Source organism: Rhipicephalus microplus, chromosome 3 (genome assembly GCF_043290135.1).
Source record: "Rhipicephalus microplus isolate Deutch F79 chromosome 3, USDA_Rmic, whole genome shotgun sequence".
Lineage (NCBI taxonomy): Eukaryota > Metazoa > Arthropoda > Arachnida > Ixodida > Ixodidae > Rhipicephalus > Rhipicephalus microplus.
The window spans coordinates 44,201,389-44,227,020 of record NC_134702.1 but is presented as its reverse complement, the minus strand read 5'-3'; the positions used below and the strand labels follow the sequence as shown (position 1 = coordinate 44,227,020).

The following is a 25,632-nucleotide window of genomic DNA, read 5'->3' as shown; positions in this document are numbered from 1 at the left end:
ACCTCTGTACAATACTTTTTTTCTTTATTTCACGGTGAGTACAGCTTTATAGCATTAGTGTGAACAACTACACAGCAGCAGGATCAACATGCGCATGTCGTGAAATGCCACGTCACATGCAACTTTTCAAAATGGCAAACAGCGACAGATATGCATAATCATGAGGCGGGCTGACATCGCGACAGTGATTACATCTGCAAAGCGCCGGGAAAACTTTAATGCGAACGGAGACGTAAGTCAGCGTGGAAGAGGCACGTGGTCGTACTTGCGCTCACTTTGATGAGCACGTGTTTCGCTGTAAGTATACAGATAACACGCGCAAAAAAATCTGTCAATAAAATGGAAAACGCCAAGTATACGGGAGTTACAAAGGACAAGAAAAGGCCTCTGTGTCAGTAATTCAATATTCGCCAAACAGCAGTGCTCACGCTATGTGATGCCTTGAAGGCCAAGAAAAGAAAGACAATTCAGTGAATTGTTGCCACATCTTCGCGACTGAAGCCCATGGAGGGACGTCACTTTGTTTGCTGCACATACGCACAAAAGGTTATTGTTGAAAAGTCCAAAGTCAACTGTGGCATGAAAGTGCACAAGGTATTCAGCAGAGCGTGAAAACGCCTCACTTTGTACATTTAGCTAGTTGATGCAAGTTCACCTGCAGCTTTCACGAAAAATTAAAAGATTTAACCTATCAAGTCATCTCTGCTCAAACATATAGCATAACCAGTGTACCTATGACATGAGTACGAGTCAGTGTTTCAACAGAATTTACAGGTTGCCTCAAGTACATTGTATACTGCTCAGTATCACTTTAAATACAACTCTGGAATATCTGGAACACGTGCATCAATTTAAGCAAGGACGCTTGAAATCTTGCAAGGTGCCCTTCAATCCATTGCACTGCAGACAGAAATGTAGTGCACATACATTCACAGAATGCTGTCAAAATTTTCTTGCTAAAGCTTTAAGGGTGGTAAACACTTTTACTAATATTATACACACCCAATGCAAGCAACACCTTTTCGAGAATAAAACTATACCTTAAAGAATTTTGCTGTTGAATATAACTCAGACAGCCCAGACTATTACAAGAAGTTCCCGAACCAAGCTATTTCTTTGTCAGTAGAGAGCTACACTATCAGGTTTCCTTTCCACTGAACACTGCGAAAAAACAAAGGTACAAGAAGATTGGTAGTTTTGACAGGTTGATAGATCATGGCCGAGTGGGTTCGCAATGCCAGCACAAACGCAAGGTAGGTTATGAGAGAGGCAAAGCAGATAACACGGCCTGTGCAGTCAGAACTATGCTTCATCAACGAGGAGAACAGCCAGACGTACAACAATCTTGCATGTTATAGCGCTAATTTTACTGGAACCTGAACGCAATGTTGCATTTTACATCGCTAAACGGGTGCAGTGAACTAAGTGTCTGGCAACAGAGACGAGAACCGAGAACAAAAAGATGGTCACCGTTTGCCACCAAGTAATATTCTCGTGTGCTTGGGTTCATATAGCAGTCACTCCTGCAAATAAAGCACAGCAGTGGCTACAACTGCGTCATTGTTTCTTGCCTTGCCTCGTACACTAGGAGTTCTCACTGCTTTTGTGACTGGAAAACAGTATAAGTACTATTTCATATGCCTTTCTCATTCACTGTAAAAATGCTGACGCGTGTATGGTAAGGGTCGCAGAGGGTCCACTCCACGAGTGTCCAAAAGCAATTACTTTCGAAGAGCTGTCGAGGGAGGCGACTTATCTTGCACGTCACGCTTGATTACGTGTACGTATAATATATAATACATATATATATATATATATATTTAAGAAGGGTTACAAAAACATGGCGAAACTTCTGTACAACAAAGAACATGCCACAAAATGCAGCCTCTGTGACAAGCGAAAGCGTGTATGCACAAAAAATGTCACAAATACCAACAATGTAGTGAATTGTTAAAAACAAAACATGCAGCTGGTAACATTAGCACAACTCGTAGATCGAGAAAGAAAAAGGCAACAGGAGCGTCTGCGAAACTGAGTACTGTCACAAGGTGTTTAGAAATTGAGCTCGAAAAAAGAAGTATAAAAGCTTACAACATAAAAAAATATCAATCATAATCAAGTGCCCACGGTAGAGTAACAGCATAACTGCAGCTCAGTGACCTCTACCAAACTGCAATACATGTACGTGCACAATCAGAAAAAACAACAGGGTAAAATTACAATGAGCAAAACAGCGTTGAATGACACGTAATAATCACAAACCATACAACACAATAAAAAATGTGATGTGATGCATTACAGTCATATAAATACTTTGCGGTTGACAAAAGAAAATAAGGCTCAATCACGCTGACGAAACATTTCGCGTCGCATGCTTTGTTGTGTACATACGCTCACGATTCAACAAGTCATCTCCAATGAGAAGAGTTCATAACAACAGCAGAACGAATGTATCTAACGAGGAGCCTCAGTTTCGAATCGCTTTTCTTTGCCTGTCCAGCATCCGAAAAGGCAAGCAGCGCGAAAAAACACTGAATTTGAAAGAGAACTGACAGGCGCTGCTGTACACAACATATGGTTAACACCCACTTCCAATGAATGTTGGGACGTCCCAAATCAGTACGGCGAGCGAAACAAAAGTAAAACTGAACACACAACAAGTGCGCTGATCATAGTGACAGCAGTAAGCCACAGGGTTCACACTTTTATTTCCAAGTTCCGAAACAATTAAAGCTATCCGATCAAAGAACAGCAGTGATAAAGATTTTTACACTTTCTTTCTGGCCCCACTGTGTTCCCCGTGATAACATCCCCACATACTGGTTCAGAGATAACAAAGCTCATCGCGGTGCCCTCTTGAGAAGGCTGCATCACATGTCTACATAGTACTTTACACATCACATAAGCATTCTCTCAAAGTGACATTGGGGACAGGAATGTGCGAGACAATCATTCGTCGAAAGTCCTAACGTACCTAATGTTACTCAGGCCAATGCAAAGGAAAAGAAAGAGAAATGAAAATAAATAGTTGCACCACTTGCCGCAACAAAGTAAAACGCAGTCGGTAACAATCTTAAAAGGAAGCAACTTGATCGATCGCGAATATGACTGGAGCCCTGCGCACGCTTACACAACTACATTCAAGGTGGCAGCACCAGATAAAACGAGAACTCGAAAATTTGCAAGTAAAAAAAAAAAAGACTACGAAAAAGGAATGACCTTATATACTTGCCAACTTTGAGAAGACTCTGTCTGCTTAGCTTTCACATATATGAGAAGTGCTGACGAGGGTCACAATGTAGCATATTTGAAGTGCAGATGGCAGGAACGGTCTCTAAAAGGTCTTCAAAAAAGTGGCCTAGCACTCGATGTAAACGGTTTTGATAAATGCGTCACTCATATCGAAGCAGCCCACTAAAGGCTGCCGATTGAAGAAATGCCATCCTCTCATCTTCCCATATGGTAAGACTCAAACTTACACCTAAAACAGATTACTGTAAACGTTATGCTTGAATTCAGTACGACTGGCAAGATCAGGTCACTAAAAGCTAGCAAAGGCCATAAAGGTGCCACGTTACTATCACATCTCAAGTACCTGCTAGTGGAATCATAATTACAAATGTGCCACAATATCTGCCGACTAAGCTGCACCTATTTTTCTTTGACCCAACTGTGATGACTGCAAACGACATTGTAAGCTGCTCACAAACTTGTACTAGATTGGACAACGATTCGTGTCCACGTAACACCTTCAAATAAGAAACCTAGAGAAGTGGCACCAACATTACTGAATGCTACAACAGGAGGGCATTGTCTTCTGCTGCTAACGATGAGCAAACGAGCTGCCTTACTGGCTGCTTCCTCTGGTCGCCAACAGCCCCAGTCTAGTCCTCAGGAACGAGAACGAAGTTTCGACTGGCATGCTTTTTTGTCCAGCTAAGTTCATCTTGCTGCATCCTTAATAAACACGTAACACCCCTTAGAGTGTAACATCACTCTTAATACTCTACAAAGTAGTGGTAGTACACAGCACTTCAAGAGCACCTACACCTTTTCAGGTTTCGTTTTTGCCCGAACAGCAACTGCCACCTCGCCTGCCTGCGTTTCGTTTTTCGTGAACTATGCATTCGCTACTTTCCTGTCAAATATTCAATGCCACATGGATAACGCACAAGCTGTTCGTGACATTGAAGTAGCAAAAGTGTGGAATCAAAGCCGGGAAAAGCATGCAAGCCTGTGACTCTCAACGTTGCGACCGAAACGTGCCCTAAGGCATGCAAGTGTTGTCAAAGTGCGTGCCTTGAATATTCGGGTAGGTAACACTACATAGGCCATACAGTGTTTGAGAAAAGAAATGAGAATAAACGCACCTGGAAATGTCGACTATGGTGTTTGCGAAGGGAAGTTACGTTGATAAGAATGCAATCTTCTTAGGAACGATATACACTAAACTTCAGCCTACTTCTTGCTTAGCAAACGTCAATACACAAGTGTAACAAAGTACTAAACTGGGAAGTCAAACCCACAACCGCTCTCACCGCTGACGACTTTGCGCTGGCACACAACATCACAGGAAAGCGGGCTTAGAAACGTGGAAGAAAGTCCGTGGTGCCGACTGCACTGGTCCGATTTGGCGGTGAAGAGAGACAACTAGACGTGTTCACAGTGATAGATGGAATGCGAATATTATGCAGGTCGGTCCCTGGCGTGTCGGGACGAGAGGGAAGAAAAAAGAACACCTAATACTATGATAAAACACGGCAGCATCGGGGTTCTACTCGACGACTCAAAAAACTAGACCCCAGAAGGATGCCGTGGCAGGTGGAGCTGCACCGCGATGATTCTCTTATGTGCACACAACAACCTAATAGAAAGTGCTACTTGGCAATAGGGACGTTTGCGAATGGAGGGACTACCGCCTCTCAAATGCTCACACTTTGGTGGCCTCTTTCGACGAGCAGGAAATCTGGCATCAATGTCTCGACAATATCAAGCTGAGACAACCACATGCTGTTCATGTCCTTAAGCGTTCAGTCAGAACAAACTACTTTGAAAACGGTTTCACAATTGTGGAAATAATTTGTTGACTGCTCTTTCTAGCGCAAAACAGGAAATTGAAGAATGCAAAGGAAGCTCTCTAGCTCTAATGACAACACAGCGTAGCTTAATGATCCTTAAGTATCATAGGAAACGAAATGTGTCTCGCTTAACAACTAATGGGAAATGGCTCTGCAAATAAAATTCTGTGCTATCTGCACCGGCACACTAAGCCTCACGATGAGCACTTCTCCACAACACAGAAACGACGGCAGCGGAAGGCCACAACTTGTAATACACGCGCACCAACAAGCTCGAGGAAAAGCTTGCCCCAAGCGAAACAAACGCATGCCCATGCACCGACACTTGCTCGCGATAAAATCTGCGCGAGAAACTATTACGGACTAATTTTAAAAAAGAAGGCCTCTTCCGAGGGGTGTGTGTGGTCCACAGAAGGCAGGAAGCCAGCCCAATCCTGTGGTCAAGTACCCGAGAGACATCTGCCTTATGGCGTCGACACTGAGGTCAGCGCCTCTCAAAAACAGTCACGACATTCAGTGACTTCCCTAGGCTGGACCTCGAAAAATGAGCAGGAATGCCTAATGAGCTGGCTTGGCCCCGTTTTTGGTCTGCCCGTACGGGCCCCGAAGCTTGCACGCGCAATCGTGAGAAAAAGGCGCGCAACAGGCCCTCGGCTCTCCTTTGGGATACGAGCCGCAAAGGAAACAAGAAACGAGAAAAGGAGATAATACAGGAAACAGCTACACGCAATCCTCCAGCGACATCAGTAGCGGGTTGACATACTCGAATCCCTCGAACTCCGACTGGTCAATCTTCGAGATGAGTCTCCTGAAATAGAAACAACAAACGTAACGTCAGGAAAGTGCTGGAAGCCCAGAAACATAGAAAACTGCGCATAGAAAACGCATAGAAACATAGAAAACTGATCAGATTACAAATTAAAGCCAGAATTTGCTCCGGTCAATTACGTATCATCAGGAATGCGACTGGCACGATGGTGACAGCCACATGTACCAAAAGCTAGTTTGCATGAAGCAACTTCTTGAGAAAATTATGAGCATCGTGGTAAAAGTGGCAATCCCACGAACGTGTCTGTTTCTATATGAAGCATTCTTAAAGATGTTCTACTCTGCCTAATGACGCATGTCCCTGTGCTTGTAGTGGTCAGAGTACCAGGTTTTGGCAATGGAGACCAGAAGAACAAATTCTAGAGTCGGAACGTTTGAAATATATAATCATACAACTTTATGCTTATTCAGTGTGCATGTTGTGGGAATTGAGGCTAGCCCGCTGCCTCTGCGCAGGCTTTGCCGCCTTTTCTGCCGTTCTCATGTCCCGACATGTCTGCCCTCCTTTGCTGTCTGCCGCGCTGAGAGAGCGGAGTGACGTTTAACTCTCTCACCCGGTAGCGGATGTTGACTGTGGCGCCGCGCGTGGAGCCTCCCGAGAGGTTTTCGCGCGCTGCGTCAGGAGCGGACAGATACTCTCCGGGACTGCAACAAACGGTGAGCCACGCAATCTTTTCCGTCCGTCGACTCCCGTCGCTCGAGGCTCGTCGGACTTCGCTGTCGGCGCCTCGCGCCCGAGGCGAACGCTCACCTTTTGTTGCCCCGCTGCGTACGCACGGCCGAAGGGCGATACGGTGTCCTAGTGCGTGACCTGGCTACGCCGATCCGTCTCCCTCTGAAGCCAACGCGAGCGCCTTTGCCCTCGCTCGAGCAACCGGGCCTTGGTCCCGGTGTCTCCGTGGATTACCTTTACCGCGGAGACGTGCTCGTGGCACCCTGTGTAGTACTTTTGTGCCCGTGGCGTGGATAAGCCTATTTGCTTTCCCGCCGCGCCTTTTGCAACGGGCTGTACTGCGTTTGGTGTTGCCACAATAAAGTGTTGCGACTTTGAGCAGTATCGTGTTCTCGCCACGGCGACGGTTAACGCGTGCCCTGCGGCTCGCTAAGACTGGACCCACGCTGGTGGCCGTACTTCTTCAAGATACGTGTACGCCACAACGTGCATAGTGCTGATATCACTTACCGGCTACGTCACCCATCTGAAACCCATTGCAGTAGCTAAAGAAACGCTATCCATAATTTACGCTATCATAACACCAACTGCATCATGACGCAAGAGCAGCTCATGCAGAGAAATCTGGCACAAGGTCTGAAAACAATAACAGCATAGGCAGCTTACTACACAAACACACAGTAAAATGCACAAATGAGATCTGACAAAACTGCACTGAATAATCGAACCTCCTGCAAGGGATAAGCAAGGCTAATCATATCGGCTAAAATTTTAACATTTTCAGCAAAGCAGCACGAAGCAGCAGATGCATTTGTGCATGGCTACTAGTCTTTTTTGCTCCCATGCTAGTTCTTGATGTAGTTTTCTTTGAAACTGAGCATGCAACTGATTGAGAAATTCAACATGCCACCAACAGCGCAAACGACCAAGCAACGTCACATTTTTTCGACTTATCCCTGCTTTCAGCTCTACGGAATTGTGATGTGTAGACAGACAAAAGCGTGAGTGCTAAATGAAAGTGGACAGACAAAACAGAAAGCAACAGATGTCTTGTCAAATGCCTCATTGCAAAGGAATGCCATGGCCAACGACACACCCGCCAGGCAACAGCGTTCGAGTGTTAAGGAAACAAGCAAGCGTCCCACCCCTGTATGGTAACGGGCAGCTGTCCGCTCTCGTGCAAGATCGACCTGCTCTGTCAAGCTATCTCGCACGCTGCGCACACACTCAAAAAGCAGGTGACACGGCACTGATAGAGCTGTAATCTCGGAGATCAGGCGGGGCACCCGTTTGCGACAAACCAAGCACAGTCCGGAATACTGAGACAAAAATTTGATGCTCAGGAAAAGAGTACCAATCGGCTTCGTTGTGCACTTTAAAGTGTCATTGTGGGAGCAACGAGGCCTATGGCAGTGTGGTGGTCATCTCCACCTTATTGGCGTGGCTTTGCAGCAGTGACTGCTAAGAGTGGCTTGCTTCTTTGTTGGCCAGCAATACCCGAAAATGTGGACGAGAGAATGCTCGACTTGGTAGCTCTATTGGTAGCATCAGACAAATAATTGCCTTCATATGTACATACAACCACACACACACAAAAAAAAGTCGGGCAAAATGCATCAATATTACAACCTCTCCACTTATCATTCACTGATATTTTTCTTCACCTTTTTTGGTTGGTTGGATTGTAGGGTTTGACATCCCTAAGTGACAGTCTGTAAGAGATGCTGTAGTGGAGGGTAGCAAACAATTTCGAATTTCTATGGTTCTTTGAAGCGACCCTGAAACAGTTTTGTCGGCATTTAGGCGAGAACATGATCATACCATTCGCACTACAAGTTAAGTGACGCACTGTGTACCAAGGCCGCTACGGACAACTATATCATACCCTCCTGCTGACCTCTGCCTGGCCTCAACTCATGAGTGCACTTTACGATTTGAGCTTTTACCAGTCGAGACATCCGAAATTGCACGCCGACAGGTTGTGCGCAGTCTCAGAGGTCATCACACAGTGCGCCCGGCAGCACACACGGCATCTGGCAACAGAGACCAAGATTGCCGAGTGGTTCATATCTGCTCCGACAGGTGCCGCCACCCTACCAGCCGATCTTACTTCTGTGCATTCTACAGCCCATCACAGCCAATCATATCAGCAGCCACGATGACATCAAGTGGCCAAAGCATGTCGCTCTGTTAATGGGCAGTCAATAATGCGTTTGGTCAAGTCACAGCGATCTGCTCCGATTTTCAGCAATTTGCAGTTTTCAAGGGTTGTAATACATTACACAGTTTATGCAGACAGCTCAAACTGATCTCTAAATGGGTGTTTGTACAAAATCACCAAAACCGTTTCAGGGTCCCTTTAACGTGCCTCAGCATTTTGCACACAGACCATATTCCTGGGTCTTTCAAGTCAATGTGATAACTGTTTGTCTTGATCCTCAGACTTGACACCCCCAATTCAGCATAGCGAATCAATCTTACCATTGCATTCTGATATGAATGAGCTGCAGTACGACAACAAAGTGAGTGAACAACGCTAGCTGTCTGGCTTTGCCGAAGAGACAAGAGGAGGAGGAGGAATAAATGAGGAAGGACAGGGAGGTTAGCCAGTTCTCAGACCGGCTGGCTACCCTGTACTGGGGAAGGGGGTAAGGGGATAAAGGATGAGAGAAAAGAGACGTAAAAAAAAAAAAGAGAGAGAAGGTCATCAGACGATCCACGACGCTGTTTACAGTCTGTCTCTAAGACCACTTGCCCGCAGAAAGCGGACATGGCCTCCTATCGCCCCATCGCGCTTGCCAGCTGTTTTGGAAAGGTGATGGAGAGAATGGTGCTGACTCGCCTAGAGTGGTACTTGGAACATAACAATATATACCCCGATGCTTTGACCGGCTTTCGACGTGGACGGACTTCCATAGACAATGTTGTTGATCTTGTCACGTCTGTACAACAGCAGAAGAGCCTAAAGAGATTATCAGCGGCACTTTTCTTGGATATTAAGGCTGCATACAACAATGTATTACATGAAACCATCCTGGACGCCTTGGGCAGCATTAGATTGGGAGGCCGCGTTTACCAATGGATCTACAGCTATTTGAAGGACAGAACCTTCTTCGTTCAGACAGAAGATGGCGCAACAAGGCAACATCATACTTATCGCGGCGTACCTCAAGGTGGGGTCCTAAGCCCCATACTTTTCAACCTCACTAGTTGCGTTTGCGCGCAAGACAATGACGCCATACCACATCAGAATTAATGGACACACAATCAGCTATCAAAAGACTCACCGTTTCCTGGGAGTAATAATAGATTGTGATTTGTCTTGGAGCCCTTATATCGCTTACATGAAGAAGAAACTGATCATGATCACCCACGTCCTAAGGTTTCTTGTGGGAAAATCATGGGGTGCATCGGCACGAGCCTTGCTTCAACTGTATGCTGCACTTTTTCTTGGCTTCATGCGCTACCGCCTACCTGTGCTTGGCAAGGCCCGCATAACAAGCGTACACGTCCTCCAGTCATTACAAGCTCAAGCACTGAGAATATGCCTCGAGCTGCCGAGATGCGCATCCTCAGCAGCGACTGTTGCAATCGCTCATGAACACCCTATCACAACCTACATTCGTGTCGATGCTTTAAGAACGCACATAAGACATGCCACCCTGATTCAATCGCATCACCTCGCCTCCCTTCCAACTTTCAGGCCATGCTCTGCGTTCTGCTCTATTATTGCCCCACATCGCACGGTGATTCCCATGAACTTCACGCACGCAGCAAGACCGTCGTTACTATTGTGGTGTCTACATCCACTGGAAGCCCTGATAACCATCCCCGGAATGCAAAAGAAGAAAAATTTGTCAAATTTGGCCCTAAAACAAACAACATTACTGTTTCTGCATGAGAAACACAGTGGACGCATTCACATTTACACGGATGGGTCGGTCACTACAACAAGTTCAACAGGCGCAGTGGTAATTCCGGAGAAATCCATCCCGATAAAGTTCAGGACCTCGCATCTGACATCATCCACGGCGGCAGAACTCGCCGCCATTCGTGCCCCTCTGGAGTTCCTAGTTGAAGAACCGTAACAGACATGGTCAATATTCTCCGACTCCAAAGCAGCTCTCCAGGACATTGCCTCGGCATATCGTCATGAACCAAACGAACAGCTAATTGCTGAAATACGACTGCTTCATCACCAGGCTATAGAGAAACTACATGACATAGCGTATCAATGGATACCAGGCCACTGCAGCATTGATGGAAACGACCGTGCAGATGAAGCAGCCCGAACTACTCATGATGATGCCCCTTGTGTAGCTATACCATTATCAAGAACGGACGCCGCTGCAAGGCTTCGATCACTTGCACGAGAACTGACACTCGTTCAGTGGAATTCACCGGCATTCGCCAACGTCCGCCTTCATAATTTGGACCTACACCTACAGCTCTGTCTTCCATCAAAAATAACCAGAGCAGAGGAGACACTTTTGTGCCGTCTGTGGATTGGGGTGGCCTTTAGGAATGCTTATTCGTTTCGAATCGGAATGGCCAGAAGCCTGACATGTGACAACTGTGGCTGCGCAGAGACTTTCTCCCATCTTCTCTGCGAGTGTCCCCACTTCAGCGTGCCAAGATAAGAACTGTCAAAAGCTTTAGATAGAATAGACAATCGTTAATTGTCGGAAGAAAGGGTATTAGGACACTGGCCGAGACCGTCCTCTGCACGCAAGGCATTGAGAGCGTTGTTGCAAAGAGACAAGAACTTTGTGTTCCACGAGCAGGGCATTTTCGACGAGCACGATGAGCAGTTGCATGCACCCGTCCAACATTTACAGTAGATTACCTTTAAAACGAACTCCAAGGGATTACAATCGTTCGTCTTATCAGAAGTTCCCCCAAAAACCTAACGCTAACATGCCAAGTACACATAATATGATGCTCGAAAGCACTGCACAGGTATACTTGCAATAATGAGGAAAGGAACAAGAAAAAAAAATTTATTTGGCTCAGCTTGATAAAAACTATCTTTTCAAGTAAAGTATTTTGACTAATCTAATGAGTACTCGATTTTGGGAGTTCATAATGAATACATATGCTCATGAATAAATTGCTACCACATTTTACCGAACAATAAAACTGTACCTCGACCCTATTTTGACGACCAGAAAAAGATAAAAAGAGAGAGACAAGCACAATTTTCCTTGAAAAAAAGAGAAAATTATTCTTCAGGCTGCTCACCTTCCGAAAGGCTGTTTTACTGGCTTTGCTACCACTTTTATATACGCCTCCATTGCACACCGCTACTTGACAAAGCCAATATATGCCAAGTTGCTTGTGAGAGTCGGCAAGCTTTTCTTTGGGGTTCGGATATTTTCTTATTTTCAGCCCGCAGCGACTTGCAGCCGAAAATCTACATTTACGCTACTCATGATCACGAGCCTCGGGCGCACTGAAAAGACATCACACAGCTATATTTAGTGTGGAAAATGGCCTTCCTTTGTCGTGCACTTTCATAATGAAAATGGTGCATCACAATTTGCTGCATTTCACTGGGAACAGATACGATGTGCACAGGCTCCATGCAAAACAATGCAAACTGACCACAACCTGTACCATTGTATGGCGGCGATGACAATGCTTCTGATTCCTTTAATTGGAGTGCTAGTGCTGCATATGTGGTTTTGGTTTCATGTGATTATAATGTACAGACTATCTTTGTTCCCGTTTCCACTTTAATTGGCTTCATTTTTTGGCCACTTCCCTTGTATTGTCTTCTCTAGCCAAGCTCTTGTGTTCATCTGTTCTTCTTTGTACTCTGGTTGGGGGAACTGAAGAACAGGAGGAGAATACGAAAGGGCAAACGCTTTTTGTTGCTTCCTTTGCTGATAAAGCTGGAACTTCCTCTATCTACAGGCTAGGAGTGTGGAGGATACCAGTTTTATGCATTGACCTTTCTTTTCCACTTATCTCGATTTCTCCCTCCACGTCGCAATTTGCCATCTATTTGCTTTGAGTCCTCGTGCCTGGAAGTTTTATTATAATTTTTTTCCATTTTGCTTTCTCTTGTTCATCTGAATGCCCCCATCAAGACTATAATGTTTGTAGCGCAAAATCCCCGTCATTGTCGGTCGCTGCGATAGACGTCTTAACAGAAGAGGCCTGTCACACGGCCTCTTTTGTTAGCAAACACGGGAGTGTTTGTGTGGTTCACCTTAACAGAAGTTCGGCTTAATGGAAGTTTACTGTACATTTGTGCAGAAGTTCGAAATATATGTAGAAGAACAGTACATTCTTGCAGAAGCAACAACAAGAAAAGTGAACTTTGAGCGCCATGTAAGGTAAAAAGTTGAGCTCATGCTATCTAAGGCTCTTCAACAAGAACAAACAGCAGATGCAGCGACTCATTTAAATATCAGGTAGATTCGACTTCCTGTCTTAAAGACAGCATGGCTTTATCATAGCCCTTGACGACAAAAACAGAAAATAGCCTAGGTGATAACTGGAAAAGGCTGCAGGAATGGAAAGTTGTACGGAAGAGAGGCCAATAAAGATGTGCAGCTTATCCTTGATGCAAAAACAGACTGCTCTGGCTGTGAGCAGACGACGGGCAATAAAAGGGCAGTACACTCTATAAATGCAAACCGGGCATGCTGGAGTCGGTATTCTTAGCCAAGTAAACGTATACCTTTCGCAACTGCTTGGCACGCCTGAACATGTCTGAACTAAATGCTCTTGTTGTCTGTGTCGGAAGCCCCAATCTTCGCTGCTACGAACCAGATGGCAGCACTCGCTGGCCGACAACGCAGGGAACGGGCAGAAACCGAGCCAAGAGTGGGGCAGGAAAAGTGAAAGCATCCGACACGACCTCAGACACTTGTCATGCCATGCTGCCCAAGCAACGCGCTGAGCCAAAATAGATAACGGCACCCACAAGAGATAAAAAAAAGGTCGACAAAGAGGACAGGCAGGCTGTTAGGAATGCGTGTGCGATGACGCATGAAAAGGTCACCAGACAGATAAGTGGCAGACAAGAGTGATAACGCAAATTCTAAATAAAATTCATAAAAGGAGCGCCAAGTGAAAAAAGGTAGCAGCTACAGGAAAACGAAACGGCTGTCTGATCGTTCACATTTTGCGGTATGCTTCTTAGAAGACCTAAAGTGGCACATTATCTCGCCAGCCTCTCTTCTGAGCACATTACTGTCGAAGCAGACGTCCTGTCCTGCATCGTGCCCACTAAGTGTCCCGTCCCAAATGTTATCTTCGGACTGTTCCGTGCTGTCACATACAGATATCAGGCTGACACGTGAATGCCAACCAGTGCTTATACCCATGCAAAGTCCTACAAAAGCATGTTTATAAACTTCACAATACTTTCATCATTTGTCACTGTGCCTCGCAACATTATTAGCTCTAGATGGCCGAAGCAAAAATTAAGGCAGCAGTGAATCTCACTTCTTGGTAAAAAACTTACAGTTCCTCAAGATAGACTACTGGGAGGGTCAGTCCCTCTTAAGCAGCTGTGATTCGAACATCTTAAGAACTAGGATATTGGCTTGCAAAACCCCATGAGATAGCCATAGTAGGTGGACTCTGGATTATTTAACTGTTATTGCACTTTTTAATCATGCATCTGCGATCTAAGCACACACATGTTTTTCACATTCAGCCCCCCACTGAAATGTGGCCATCTTGGCTGGGAACCGAACTGGCACCTTTACATTTAATAAAGCGACACTTGAGCCTCTTAGCCACCACAGTGTCTCGTTTGGGGCTAGGTAGTTGCCCAAAATGTTGCTGCGAAAATGGTTGCACTCTAGAAAGACTAGGACACTACTTTTAAGATATTTTCAAACACGAATTTCAACCAATTCCCTTAACTATCAGTGCTAATTCACTACTTTAGGATATCGGCACCACGACAGATCAGCATAAGCAGAGGATGGGGCAGAGGGAAAATCGCAGCAATGAAAGGCGTGCTTTGGCTTGCAACGAGGGACTTTGCTGCCCTGGCCGTTGATCCCTAGGCCACTGATCCCTCGTGCATTGATCCCCTTTTTCCTTGCGGCTGTACATGACACAAGTTCTTTTGCTCACAGCAAACCCCGCCATGCTTCATCAGACCTCCACTCCACAAGGTATTGTGCATTTCTCACTTCAGTACGAAGAGATAAGAGTGCGAAATACGAGAGAAAAGAGCGTCGGAGAGGGTGTGAGAAAAGTGAAAAGAAGGCCACTCACGTATCATCGGGAGTCAGCTGCACGGGCTCGCTCGTGAACTGCGGGTCAAAGTGCTCAAAGTCGCGCTCCGTGCCAAGCTTGGGCTTGTATGGCGGAGTCACCTGTTTTCCCTCCAGCTGAATGAAACAAGACCATGAGAGACACGAACGTTACTGGGCATGCTCGACTTGGAAGTAACAAACAATGTAGAAGAGTCGGGAAACACCAGCAACGCCATACAGTATCATATATTAGAAATATAATAGAAAGGCCACTGACCTGCTCCCAATTGATGCTCTTGAAGAATGCATGCGACATGATGTCGCTGAAGCCTGTGGTCGGGTGACAACCTAGCCTCTCAACAGGGTTCTGGTCAAAAGAACAAAGAAGGCGTGAAAGGCAAAAATGAGTTGGCTGGCTGAGAATAGAATGCGACTTGGTGCACTACTCAAGAAATAGAAGATGCAATGCACCTACATACACCTAAGTGCTGGCGCTCACAATCTTCCATTCAGCTATGAAAATAATTTATACATTGGAACATTCATTACACGACTTTCAGGGGACAATTCAAGAACGTCGTATAATCCCCTATACTTCCTTGATATAATTGTCAGTCAGTTCTCATAAATATTGTCTCTAACAAAGTAAACGAGCATTTAAGTTTACTCTTCTATCCATCTAAACATTAACACAAACCGACATTCCACTGCAAATTACATGGTAATTTATTACACTTGTTTAAGAGCAAGTTTTATGTTAACGTTGGCACCCCATGCTGATATAGCTGGTTGTAACTTAAGCAAGTGATATCGTAACGAGCACTGCTTTGCTCATTGCTGCCCAATTTTTACAGACCATTTTACGTAATGCTACCCTTTATAAGACACACGGATGTAGAAGACCCTTGGGTTTAAGAGACGCTGGTGTGCCTACATTGAAATAGGGGTTAAGCAAATGCATACGTGGTACCTGCTTATAAAAGACATCTCATATAAAGGACAACTCGCTGCTCAGTGCACATCTATTAAAAAGGGCTTCAACTGTATTTGTAGGAGATCCCTCCTAACGTTCTTAAAACATATGGCCCGCTTTTGAGTAGACACCAGTGAAGAAACCAGAACTGAAACTTCACAGACATTGTCAGTGCAAGATGAAATGTTTGAAGTATTGAACTCACCTTGTTCAAGAACCCTTTGAGCACAGACTGAGCCTTGACGGAAATAGAGCGTGGAATACGGATCGTCTTCTCGAGGATTGCTGTAGAATAAAAAAAAGTAAAGGAGGCAGAATAGGTTATGAAAAAAATCAATTCTTTAAAATTAGACAGCTAAAGCATACACCTCACCAATTATTGAAGCATCACCATTTCAATATTTTGTCACAGCTTTTCGTACAGTGTGCGCACTTGTGAATGTTTAACTCACAAATCAGCCAATGCAGCCTAAGAAAAAATTGCATAATGTTACTGCTAAACTGCAAAATGGTACAAGTCATGGGGGAACACACACAGCACAGGACAATCAGAAACATTTTCTTGTTCTTCCATTCTATGTCCTGTACGAAATATGCACTCAGCAGTTAAGCATTATGAACGATCTAGCCTGGCAACTAATTCTCTTGAGATAAATAGTATTATACAGTTAACACTCAATTTATTGAAACCCAATTTTACGAATACCCCGACTGATGATGAACAAATGCTCTCGACCCCCGATTTGACAAAGTTCCCGATTCAACAAAATAATCCCAAATCCCCTCAATTTTGTTTAATCGGGTTTTAACTCCATTATCTGCACTTATTATGATGGACCCATTAACAACAGACTCTTGGATATTGCAAACTATTATTCAGTCTAAGTTTTCTCTCTGCATTAAGTTAGTCTAGCGAAGTTCGCTTTTAACGAACCGCAATACAACGAACTATCGGCTACAGCAAACGAAATGATCAACTTTTTTTCTAAACTGGGTGCGGAAAGGGTACTTTTGCCGTGTTGATGCGGGATGCCAGCAGACCTGATCGTGCCGCTCTCTGTGCTATCAAATTGTGGCTGGCAACATAGATGACTTTCAGCCAAGCCAAGCCTGCAGCCAAGCCAGTCTGAGCGCACGTTGGTTACGCCAATGGCTCAAGTGTTGCAGCTGACTGAAATGCAGCGCAAAGCAATTGCATCATCGTTCAAGGGTGCTCGCTAATCTCTTCATGCAAATCTCTTCTCAAGCTAAATGTAAACAAAGTTTTTGTTTGTGTTTTGCTTGGGACATTCGTCACTCATCACAGTAACGTTGTTGGACATCGCAACCAATGTTTTCAAAGTAAGACTTTCCGGTGTGCCAAGTAGGTGAGCTCTGCTGTCAAATCCGAATAATAATACGAGAGGTGCTTCTCAGTTCAGAACTCTAAGATCAACTTTGTGCCCTCCAGCGGGCCGTGGATGTTGCGCGAGAGTAACAGCTCCCAGCGGTCAATAGGGGGCCCCGTTTAGGCAGGTGTGTCTTCCCGTCCGCAGAGATACAAAAAACTTATTCCAGGTCAATCGACAGAAGTGGCTGAAAAAGCCTGCTGCTCTTTTGTAAAGATGCTGTCGAATACCTTCAGCACGTATCAGCAGAACTAGCCTGCCCTATACTGTGGACCGAAATCGAAATAAATGTTGAGCAACAACGCAACCCCCACTCACCCACCTTTACACATTTAAATATTGTGGACTCCTTACAAAACGGAGTTGTTTCACCACATTATCACAGCCTGTTGAATGAGAGTAGACTGTAGTATGGTTTATATTGTAACTAACAAATACAACGCCGGAAGCTAAAACAACTATTTATTTATGGTGAACTTGTGCCCGTCAACTAAATACACAAAAGTTGTCCTGTGCTCGCTAGTGAAAACCTGAACTTCTTTTTGTGTCTCGCCGCGTGCCGCTTCTTCGAAAAGCCACAAGCCTTTTTTTTCCAGCGCATGGTGTGGTGGCACGTGCAGCCAGCGATGCATGGCGCGTTTGGCTTGTCAGTTGGTGTGGCAGAATTCATAAGAGCAGGAAGTGGCGCAAGACTTCGGTAGGTGCCTAACAGCATGTGGTATTAGTCCCCCTCCCGAAACGCATCGTCCCGATGCGTACGCTGACGTCGAACAATTTTGTAAAGGAGTATTGATTGTAAAGGAATATTGATGTGCTTTCGTTGATTTTTCTGTACACGCTCCTGCAATGTCCCAGGCATGGGACAGCAGTACTTGTAAATAAAATAATAAATAATGCTTGAGCTCATTTAGCAGTTGTCTCGTTCAGTGCCTTTCGTAGTACGGTTTCATTCGTACTACATGTATGACTTCTGGGCGATTCCTGCGTCTGGTTGAGCACACTTGACCTTCAGGAATTACTTCATAGTTTAGCATGCCTAACCGGCGAAGAACTTTGTAAGGGCCGAAATAGCGCCGCATCAGTTTTTCAGATAGGTCAGGTGCGTGTGCAGGCGTCTACACCCACACTTTGTCTCCGGGATTGTAATGTACGTCTCTCCGCTTCAGATTATAGCGACTTGCGTCGAAGCCTTGTTGTAAAATGACACGATGTCTTGTCAATCGCCGTGTCTCTTCTGCCCTTTCTATATAGTCGCTGATGTCCGGGTCATTCTCATTCGAATTGTTGACAGGTAACATCGAGTCTAAGGTCGTTGTGACCGTCTGACCATAAACAAGTTGAAATGGCGTGAAGTGTGTCGTTTCTTGTACTGCGGTATTGTACACAAATGTAGCAAAAGGCAAAATACTGTCCCATGCCTGGTGCTCAACGTCCACATACATCGAGATCATGTCAGCAAGAGGTCTGTTGAGTCTTTCGGTTGATCCGTTTGTTTGTGGATGGTATGCTGTAGTCCTTCTATGGTCGGTGTGGGTGAGCTTCACAACAGACTGCATCAAACGGGCAGTAAATGCTGTTCCTGTCTGTAATGACAACCCGCGGTTCGCCATGCCGTAGAACAATCTGAGTGACGAAAAACTGGGCTGCTTCGTTCCCCTTTCCTTTTGCGAGAGGTGATGTCTCAGCATATCGAGTCCCGTAGTCTGTTGCTACAATAATCCAGCGCTTTACCGGTGAAGAGAGAGGAAATGGACCAAGGAAATCCATTCCACTTGCTGAAGTGGCCTTTTAGGTGGCTCTATCGGTTGCAACAGACCCGCTGGTGTCGATGGTGGTATTTTGCGTCTTTGGCGATCCCGGCATGACTTGACATAATGGTGCACCGAATCCCTTAATTTTGGCCAATAATACTTCCGGTGGATTCTGGCCAAAGTGCGACTACTACCCATATGGCCAGCCGATGGGTCGTCATGACACACTTCTAAGGTTTCTGCTCGCAGTGATGATGGTGCAAAAAGCAGAAATGTGTCACTGCTTTTTCCGAAGTTGCGCTTGTATAGGACGTTGTCCGGAGGACATAGGATGTCAATCCACAGACGAAAACTCGTGGTACCTTAATTTGATGACCCTCCAAGTATTGGATAAGCGGGCATAGTTCCAGGTCCATTCACTGAAGACGAGCCATCTCCGACAAATTCAGAACTCCAAGAAATGGGACGTCTTGTTCTTGGTCAGATGATGGAGACTCCACAGGTGCGCGAGACAGGCAATTCGCGTCATTGTGCTTGAGACTGGACTTGTAGACCACAGTGATGTCATGTTCCTGCAGACGCAGGCTTCATCTAGCAAGTCTTCCCGAAGGGTCCTTGATATTTTCCAGCCAATACAATGAATGATGATCACTGATTGCTCGAAACGGTCTCCCGTAGAGGTATGGGCGAAACTTGCTGATGGCCCATATAACTGCGAGACACTCTTTCTCTGTCGCTGAGTAATTGGACTCGGCATTCGATAGAGTGCGGCTCGCGTAAGCGATGACCTTTTCTTCTCCATTTTGCCACTGAACAAGGATGGCACCAAGACCAACGTTACTCGCATCGGTATATATGTCTGTATCCGCCTCTTCATCAAAATGGGCAAGTATTGGAGAAGAATGCAAACGGCGTCACAACTCTGAGAAAGCTGTTTCTTGTTCTTCCCGCCAAGAGAATGGTACACTTTCTTTCGTTAGCCATGTCAAAGGCTCAGCGACCTTAGCAAAGTTTTCAACGAAGGGTCTGTAGTAGGCACATAGTCCCAGGAATCGTCTGACGGCCTTTTTGTCTTGCGGTTTCGGAATCTTCTGCAATCTTTTCCGGGTTCGGGCGGACTTCTTCCACCCTAACTATGTGCCCGAGGAACCGAAGCTGACAAAATCCAAAGTGACACTTTTCCGGTTTGATTGTCAGCGCTGCCATGTGAATGGCATCCAGAATTGTTCTCAGTCGGTGGATGTGCTGCTCGAAGATAGAGGAAAAAAACCACTACATTGTCGAGGTAGACGAGACACGATTGCCACTTGAGTCGGGAGAGCACAGTGTCTATCATCCTCTGGAAGGTAGCAGGAGCAGAGCACGAACCGAAAGGGAGCACTTTGAACTCGTATAGTCTATATAGGGTCACAAACGCCATCTTCTCGCGATCTCGTTCGTCCACCTCGATCTGCCAATATCCACTTTTTTTAAAAAGTCCAATGATGAAAAGAAGTGAGCATTGCGTAACTTATCCAAGGCATCATCGATCCGCGGAAGGCGGTAAACATCACGTGTTGTGACTTGATTTAGCTTTCTGTAGTAAATGCAAAATCACAGAGTGTTGTCCTTTTTGACTAGCACTACCGGTGATGCCCACGGACTGTTCGATGGCTAGATCACATAATCGTTGAGCATTTTCTGCACTTGATTCTTGATGGCTTCCCTTTCTTTTGGCGCTACTCGGTATGGGCACTGATGCACAGGTCTTACGTGTTCTTCGACCACGATGTGGAGATGTAGATTGATTGCTTTTTCCACATTACAGATGGCAACGGCATTCTCCGTAGAAAATGAAACCTGGGACTCTTGCAAGTCAATGACTCAGTCGCATTGTTTGTTTGCAAGAAGTCCATGCCTATAATCAGTTCATGGGAGCATTCAGATAAGCATAATAAAGCTGCCGACATAGACGAATCCTCTTATTCCTATCCTTGTGGTGCATAACCCCACGGGACTAAGTGCCCTCCAGCAGTACGTATCTGAGGTCCAGTCCATTCAGTCATCACCCTCTTCAGCTTTTTTGCGAGAGCATTACTGACAACGGAATAGTCTGCACCAGTGTCTATTAGCGCAATGGCCTCGACGTCATCGATCGTCACTAATATCTCGGAGGTAACATTGTTATTACTGCACTTGTCCATCATTGCGTAACTGCCGCCGTCTTGTTGAGCTAACAATGGAGGGTCTTCAGTTGTCAGTATATTAGCGGCCTCACCTCCACAGGTCGCTGGCTCTAGTTTTCCCGCCGCGGGTTAGGTAAACGTGGTCTTTGGAGATTTGATGAAGGACAAGGACTTGGCGGCCAATAGCGCATGGGTGCTGTCGAACGCGACTCCCATTGTTGCTTACCTTGAGGTGAATAGCATGAAGACAAGTACTCTTCGATTTCCTAGGGTCGTTCACCGTTCCGCGGGCATGGTGCATGGACTGGAAAACCACGCAGTCCCGCTCGACGATACTGCCACGCCCGGTAAAGGTGACCTGCTTCTCCACAGTGGCAGCAGAGGGGCCGCCGGTCTACAGTGCGTCATACATCGCTCTTATGTGGTCTTGCTTCCGGCATTGGTAGCGGTGTATTGGGAGAAAATGTCGGAGGCGTCACAGCAGTCATAGCCGCCCGATTCATGCGTCTGAGGTCCTGTCGTACAACTTGCGGGTACGACAACTGAGGCGGAGGCTCCGGTTGTGCACGCTGTAGTACCTGAGGTTGTGGTTGAAGAACCGCTTGCCACACTTTTTCGCGCACAACGTCGGCAAGCGAGGACATCGCTGGATGACCTTGAGTCATTTGTATTTTCTGAAGTTCTTCCCTTACGACAGCCCTCACCATTTCACGTAAGAGGTCAATGTTACTTGTGAGGGTTGTCGACGCCGCGCTAACAGATGAGATGCTTACATTCCTGTTGTATTGGCACACGCGCTGCTGCAACGTCTTTTCTATCATTGTTGCCTCTGATCTGAACTCAGCAATAGAAAGGGGTGGATAACGCACCGGGCCTGCAAAAAGCTTCTCCTTCACTCCACGCATCAGGTGCCGCAACTTCTTTTCCTCAGCAATGTTCGGGTCGGCCCGGCAAAACAGTCAGGACATGTCTTCGATGTACATGGCGGCGCTCTCGTTGTTCTGTTGGTTTCGCGTCTGAAGAGTGGCCTCTGCCTATTCTTTGCGGTCCGTGTTTGGGTATGTAGCAAACAACTCCCTTCGAAAATCGTCCCACGACAACAAGGACGCTTCGTGGTTTTTGAACCACGTACACGCAGAATCTTCCAGTGCCACGCAGACGTAGCGAAGTTTCCTGTCTTTGTCCCAACCGTTCAGTCTGGCGGCGCGTTCGAAACTGTCGAGCGAGTCCTCGGAATCCTAGAAAATATCACCGTGGAATACCTCTGGTATTCAGGGCGGGTCCATAACGATATGTGATGGAAATGAAGTCGCTTAGGCGGCCATTGCAGGGGCTCCGAAACTTACGGCCTCCACTGGTCTGAAAGAATCGAAGAGGGCACCAAACACGGGCTGCTCACCTCGTAGGCGGCGATTCGTGCGTTGGTGCATGGGAGTCAACTGCCCTGGCTCCAACCTTCGAGGTTCCAGGCTATGTTCCCTAACCTGAGATGGGCTTGGAATCATACCCAGCACCTCCACCAGTTTGTAACGAACAAATACAACGCTGGAAGCTAAAACAACTATTTATTTATGGCGAACTTGTGCCCGTCAACTAAATACACAAAAGTTGTCCTGAGCACGCTAGTGGAAACGTCGTCAACTTTTTCTTTTTGCGTCTTTCTGCGTGCCGCTCCTTCGAAAAGCCGCCAGCCTTCTTTTTCCAGTGTGTGGTGTGGTGACACGTGCAGCCAGCGATGCATGGCGTGTTTAGCTTGGCGCGTTTGGCTTGTCAGTTGGGGTGGCAGAATTCATAAGAGCAGGAAGTGACGCAAGACTTCGGTAGGTGCCTAACAACATGCGGCAATATTACACATTATGTTGTAATATATTATGCTACAATATGTATAACATTATTTTTTTAGATTAGTTTTTATGCGAAGAACACAAGTGCTCCACAGATCCACGGATGCATGACCCGTGTTTCTAGCATATCTGGATGCATCAAGAGTATGACATCATAGTTTAGCGTATAGAAGACAGATATTTGGGGAGAAACTTCAGTATCATGCAGTATGAAATCATCAGTTTTATTTATTTAATTTGGTCTCATGAGCATCGTGATGTAGCACCACAGTAACAATACTAGCTTCTCTACGAATGAATTACATTGTTGCCAGATTGCAACGATGCATGCAGCAAGGCTTACGTACCCTGGAAGAGGAAATCTTCGGTGTTCTCGTCGGGATTCTCGCTGGTGCCCATGATGTCGAACGGAGAGTGGCCCGCCAGCATTTCATACAGGAGCACACCCAGCGCCCACCAGTCTACGCTGAAGTCTGCATGACAGTCGACAGAGAAAAAGGTCAGTGGTGCTAAGGAAAGTGCCAGAGCTAACCTTTCACATAGAGAACTTTTCAACAGGTCATCCACCCAGAACACTACCTGATACGAACCCTTTAACTATTATTTGTTTGATTTGATTGATTTGTGGGGTTTAACGTCCCAAAACCACCATATGATTATGAGAGACGCCGTAGTGGAGGGCTCCGGAAATTTCGACCACCTGGGGTTCTTTAACGTGCGCCCAAATCTGTGCACACGGGCCTACAACATTTCCGCCTCCATCGGAAATACAGCCGCCGCAGCCGGGAATCGAACCCGCGACCTGCTGGTTAGCAGCCGAGTACCTTAGCCACTAGACCACCGCGGCGGGGCAACTATTATTTGTTCATGAACCATAAGTGAACCAGAACAGTGAAGATTTCATTAGCAAAGAAAGAATAACAGTTTTTGGTTTACTTTAACTGCACTCATTGGAGTGTTTCATTTATTGCCTACGCTCATGTGGTGATTATGCAACTCGTACAAAAATGCACATGAGGTTGCTGCCATTTTAGAAATGGCTGCACCACTAGAGACGTTTTCCTTGAAGCACTGGAAGGCTGATACATTAGTATAACTGACTTGTGAGCACGAGAAACAGAAATAGTTGTCAGACAGTTGTTAAAATGAGGGAGACTTGTATCTGGATGCTATGGCAATACGTGGCATTTGCTCATCACCATTCCAACAGCATACTTGCATAGATTATATACGAGCATGAAATAACACCAAACACAAAACAAAGGCCCAAACCAAACCCCAAACACTGGTGCCAGTATTTGCGGTTCCTGTTACATCGCATCTCATTCGGTCTTGCCAAAAGGGCTCTCACTGAAATTGTAGTGAGCAACCAACTAGCCCAGTGATATCTTATACGTAACTGAAGCTACATATCAGTCAACAAGGCAATCATAACAGTATTCATTCGATTGGCAATGATTACTGTGGTAATTGAATATAACTTCTGAGAACATGGACCCAGGTGAGCACAACTGCAACTAAGTTAGAGAACAACCACGCAGGAAAACACTCGGAAAATGACCAACCGTAGTCTTCCCCTCGGAGGATTTCAGGGGCAATGTAGTTGGGTGTCCCGCAAAATGTGCTTGTCGTGTCACCAGGACGAATGCCCTCCTACAAAAGCGACAGAAGGGCACGAACGTTTCAACCTTCTGTCATGACGGTCTCTCACAGAGATGTTGCAAAGATCTGGTGCAAACCTTTGCATTTCAAGAACACTCAAAACCGAGCATCGGTACAGCAAAGCTGAAATACTTGACCAACAACTCGACAAAATTCGGGGTGTGACGCCAGCAAATTGACAAAATAATTATCCTCAAGACTACAAACCATCATCATAAAACATCATTTAAGGGGGCAGACTGGTCTTAGACATTTTTTTGTTTATTTCTTCAGTGATATTGATAAAACTGCACATGGTTATACAGTTTTTTCTGCTGATTTCAAATATGTAATTAGTTTTCCTGTAACTCACTTTGTTGCTGAGATAACTTAAGTTCACCCCCTATTGTTTAAGGCCACCATAGAAAAAAAAGTGCTTAATTAAAAGTGATATTTAGGATATGCCAATATAGACTAATGACTATAGAGTGAAAGTATGGAAGAGGTTTTTGTTTTTAGACCTTCATTGGTTATTTCGCAGCGAAATGAACTATACATCTCAAAAGCAGTCGGAATTGTGTTACGATTTTGATTAGTAATTAATTAAAAAGGCATGTGCTCTAAATTCTGCTCCCATACTTGCATTCTACACACATACAGGTTTCCACTGCAAATAGAATTATTGTTGTACCTGCCCTAGCTGCAGAGATATTGAGGCCTCAAAGTTGAATAGTTACAAATTTACTTTTTTGAGAAAAATGGAAAAAACTGAAAACACACAGTTTCTTCAAAAAGCAACAATCATGGTGCGCATGTTTGGCAATCCTCATGAAGGCGCTCATAAATTGGTCGTAGAGCTTTAGACAAAGGTGCTGGGAAATTTTAAAGAAGCCTCAAAGTCAGTTCCTCATTTTTTTGCAGGTTCTGCATGTTAACAGCACCAAGAATCTGGACAGTTAAAATGACATTACAAAAATATTACTACTTCCTGGTGCGTGAAAATTTGCCGAGAGATAGAAAAATACTTGCAGAAACCAAATATGTCAATTTTAAAAAATGAATCTTT

General features: G+C 45.4%; 1 protein-coding gene across 3 annotated transcripts in view; it reads right to left on the bottom strand.

Moving 5' to 3' along the window:
• Positions 1 to 5,539: 5,539 nt before the first annotated feature.
• Positions 5,540 to 25,632, bottom strand: part of LOC119175742 (protein kinase C iota type-like) — a 44,291-nt gene continuing 24,198 nt past the window's right edge. For all 3 annotated transcript variants that reach the window (XM_075889360.1, XM_075889361.1, XM_037426695.2), the window contains exons 13-18: positions 24,491 to 24,578; positions 23,273 to 23,398; positions 15,983 to 16,062; positions 15,082 to 15,171; positions 14,824 to 14,939; positions 5,540 to 5,886 (exon numbers count right to left, since the gene is read on the bottom strand). In XM_075889360.1, coding sequence (XP_075745475.1) covers positions 5,799 to 5,886; positions 14,824 to 14,939; positions 15,082 to 15,171; positions 15,983 to 16,062; positions 23,273 to 23,398; positions 24,491 to 24,578 — 588 coding nt within the window. In that variant the 3' untranslated portion in view covers positions 5,540 to 5,798. The remainder of the gene's footprint in view (positions 5,887 to 14,823; positions 14,940 to 15,081; positions 15,172 to 15,982; positions 16,063 to 23,272; positions 23,399 to 24,490; positions 24,579 to 25,632) is intronic.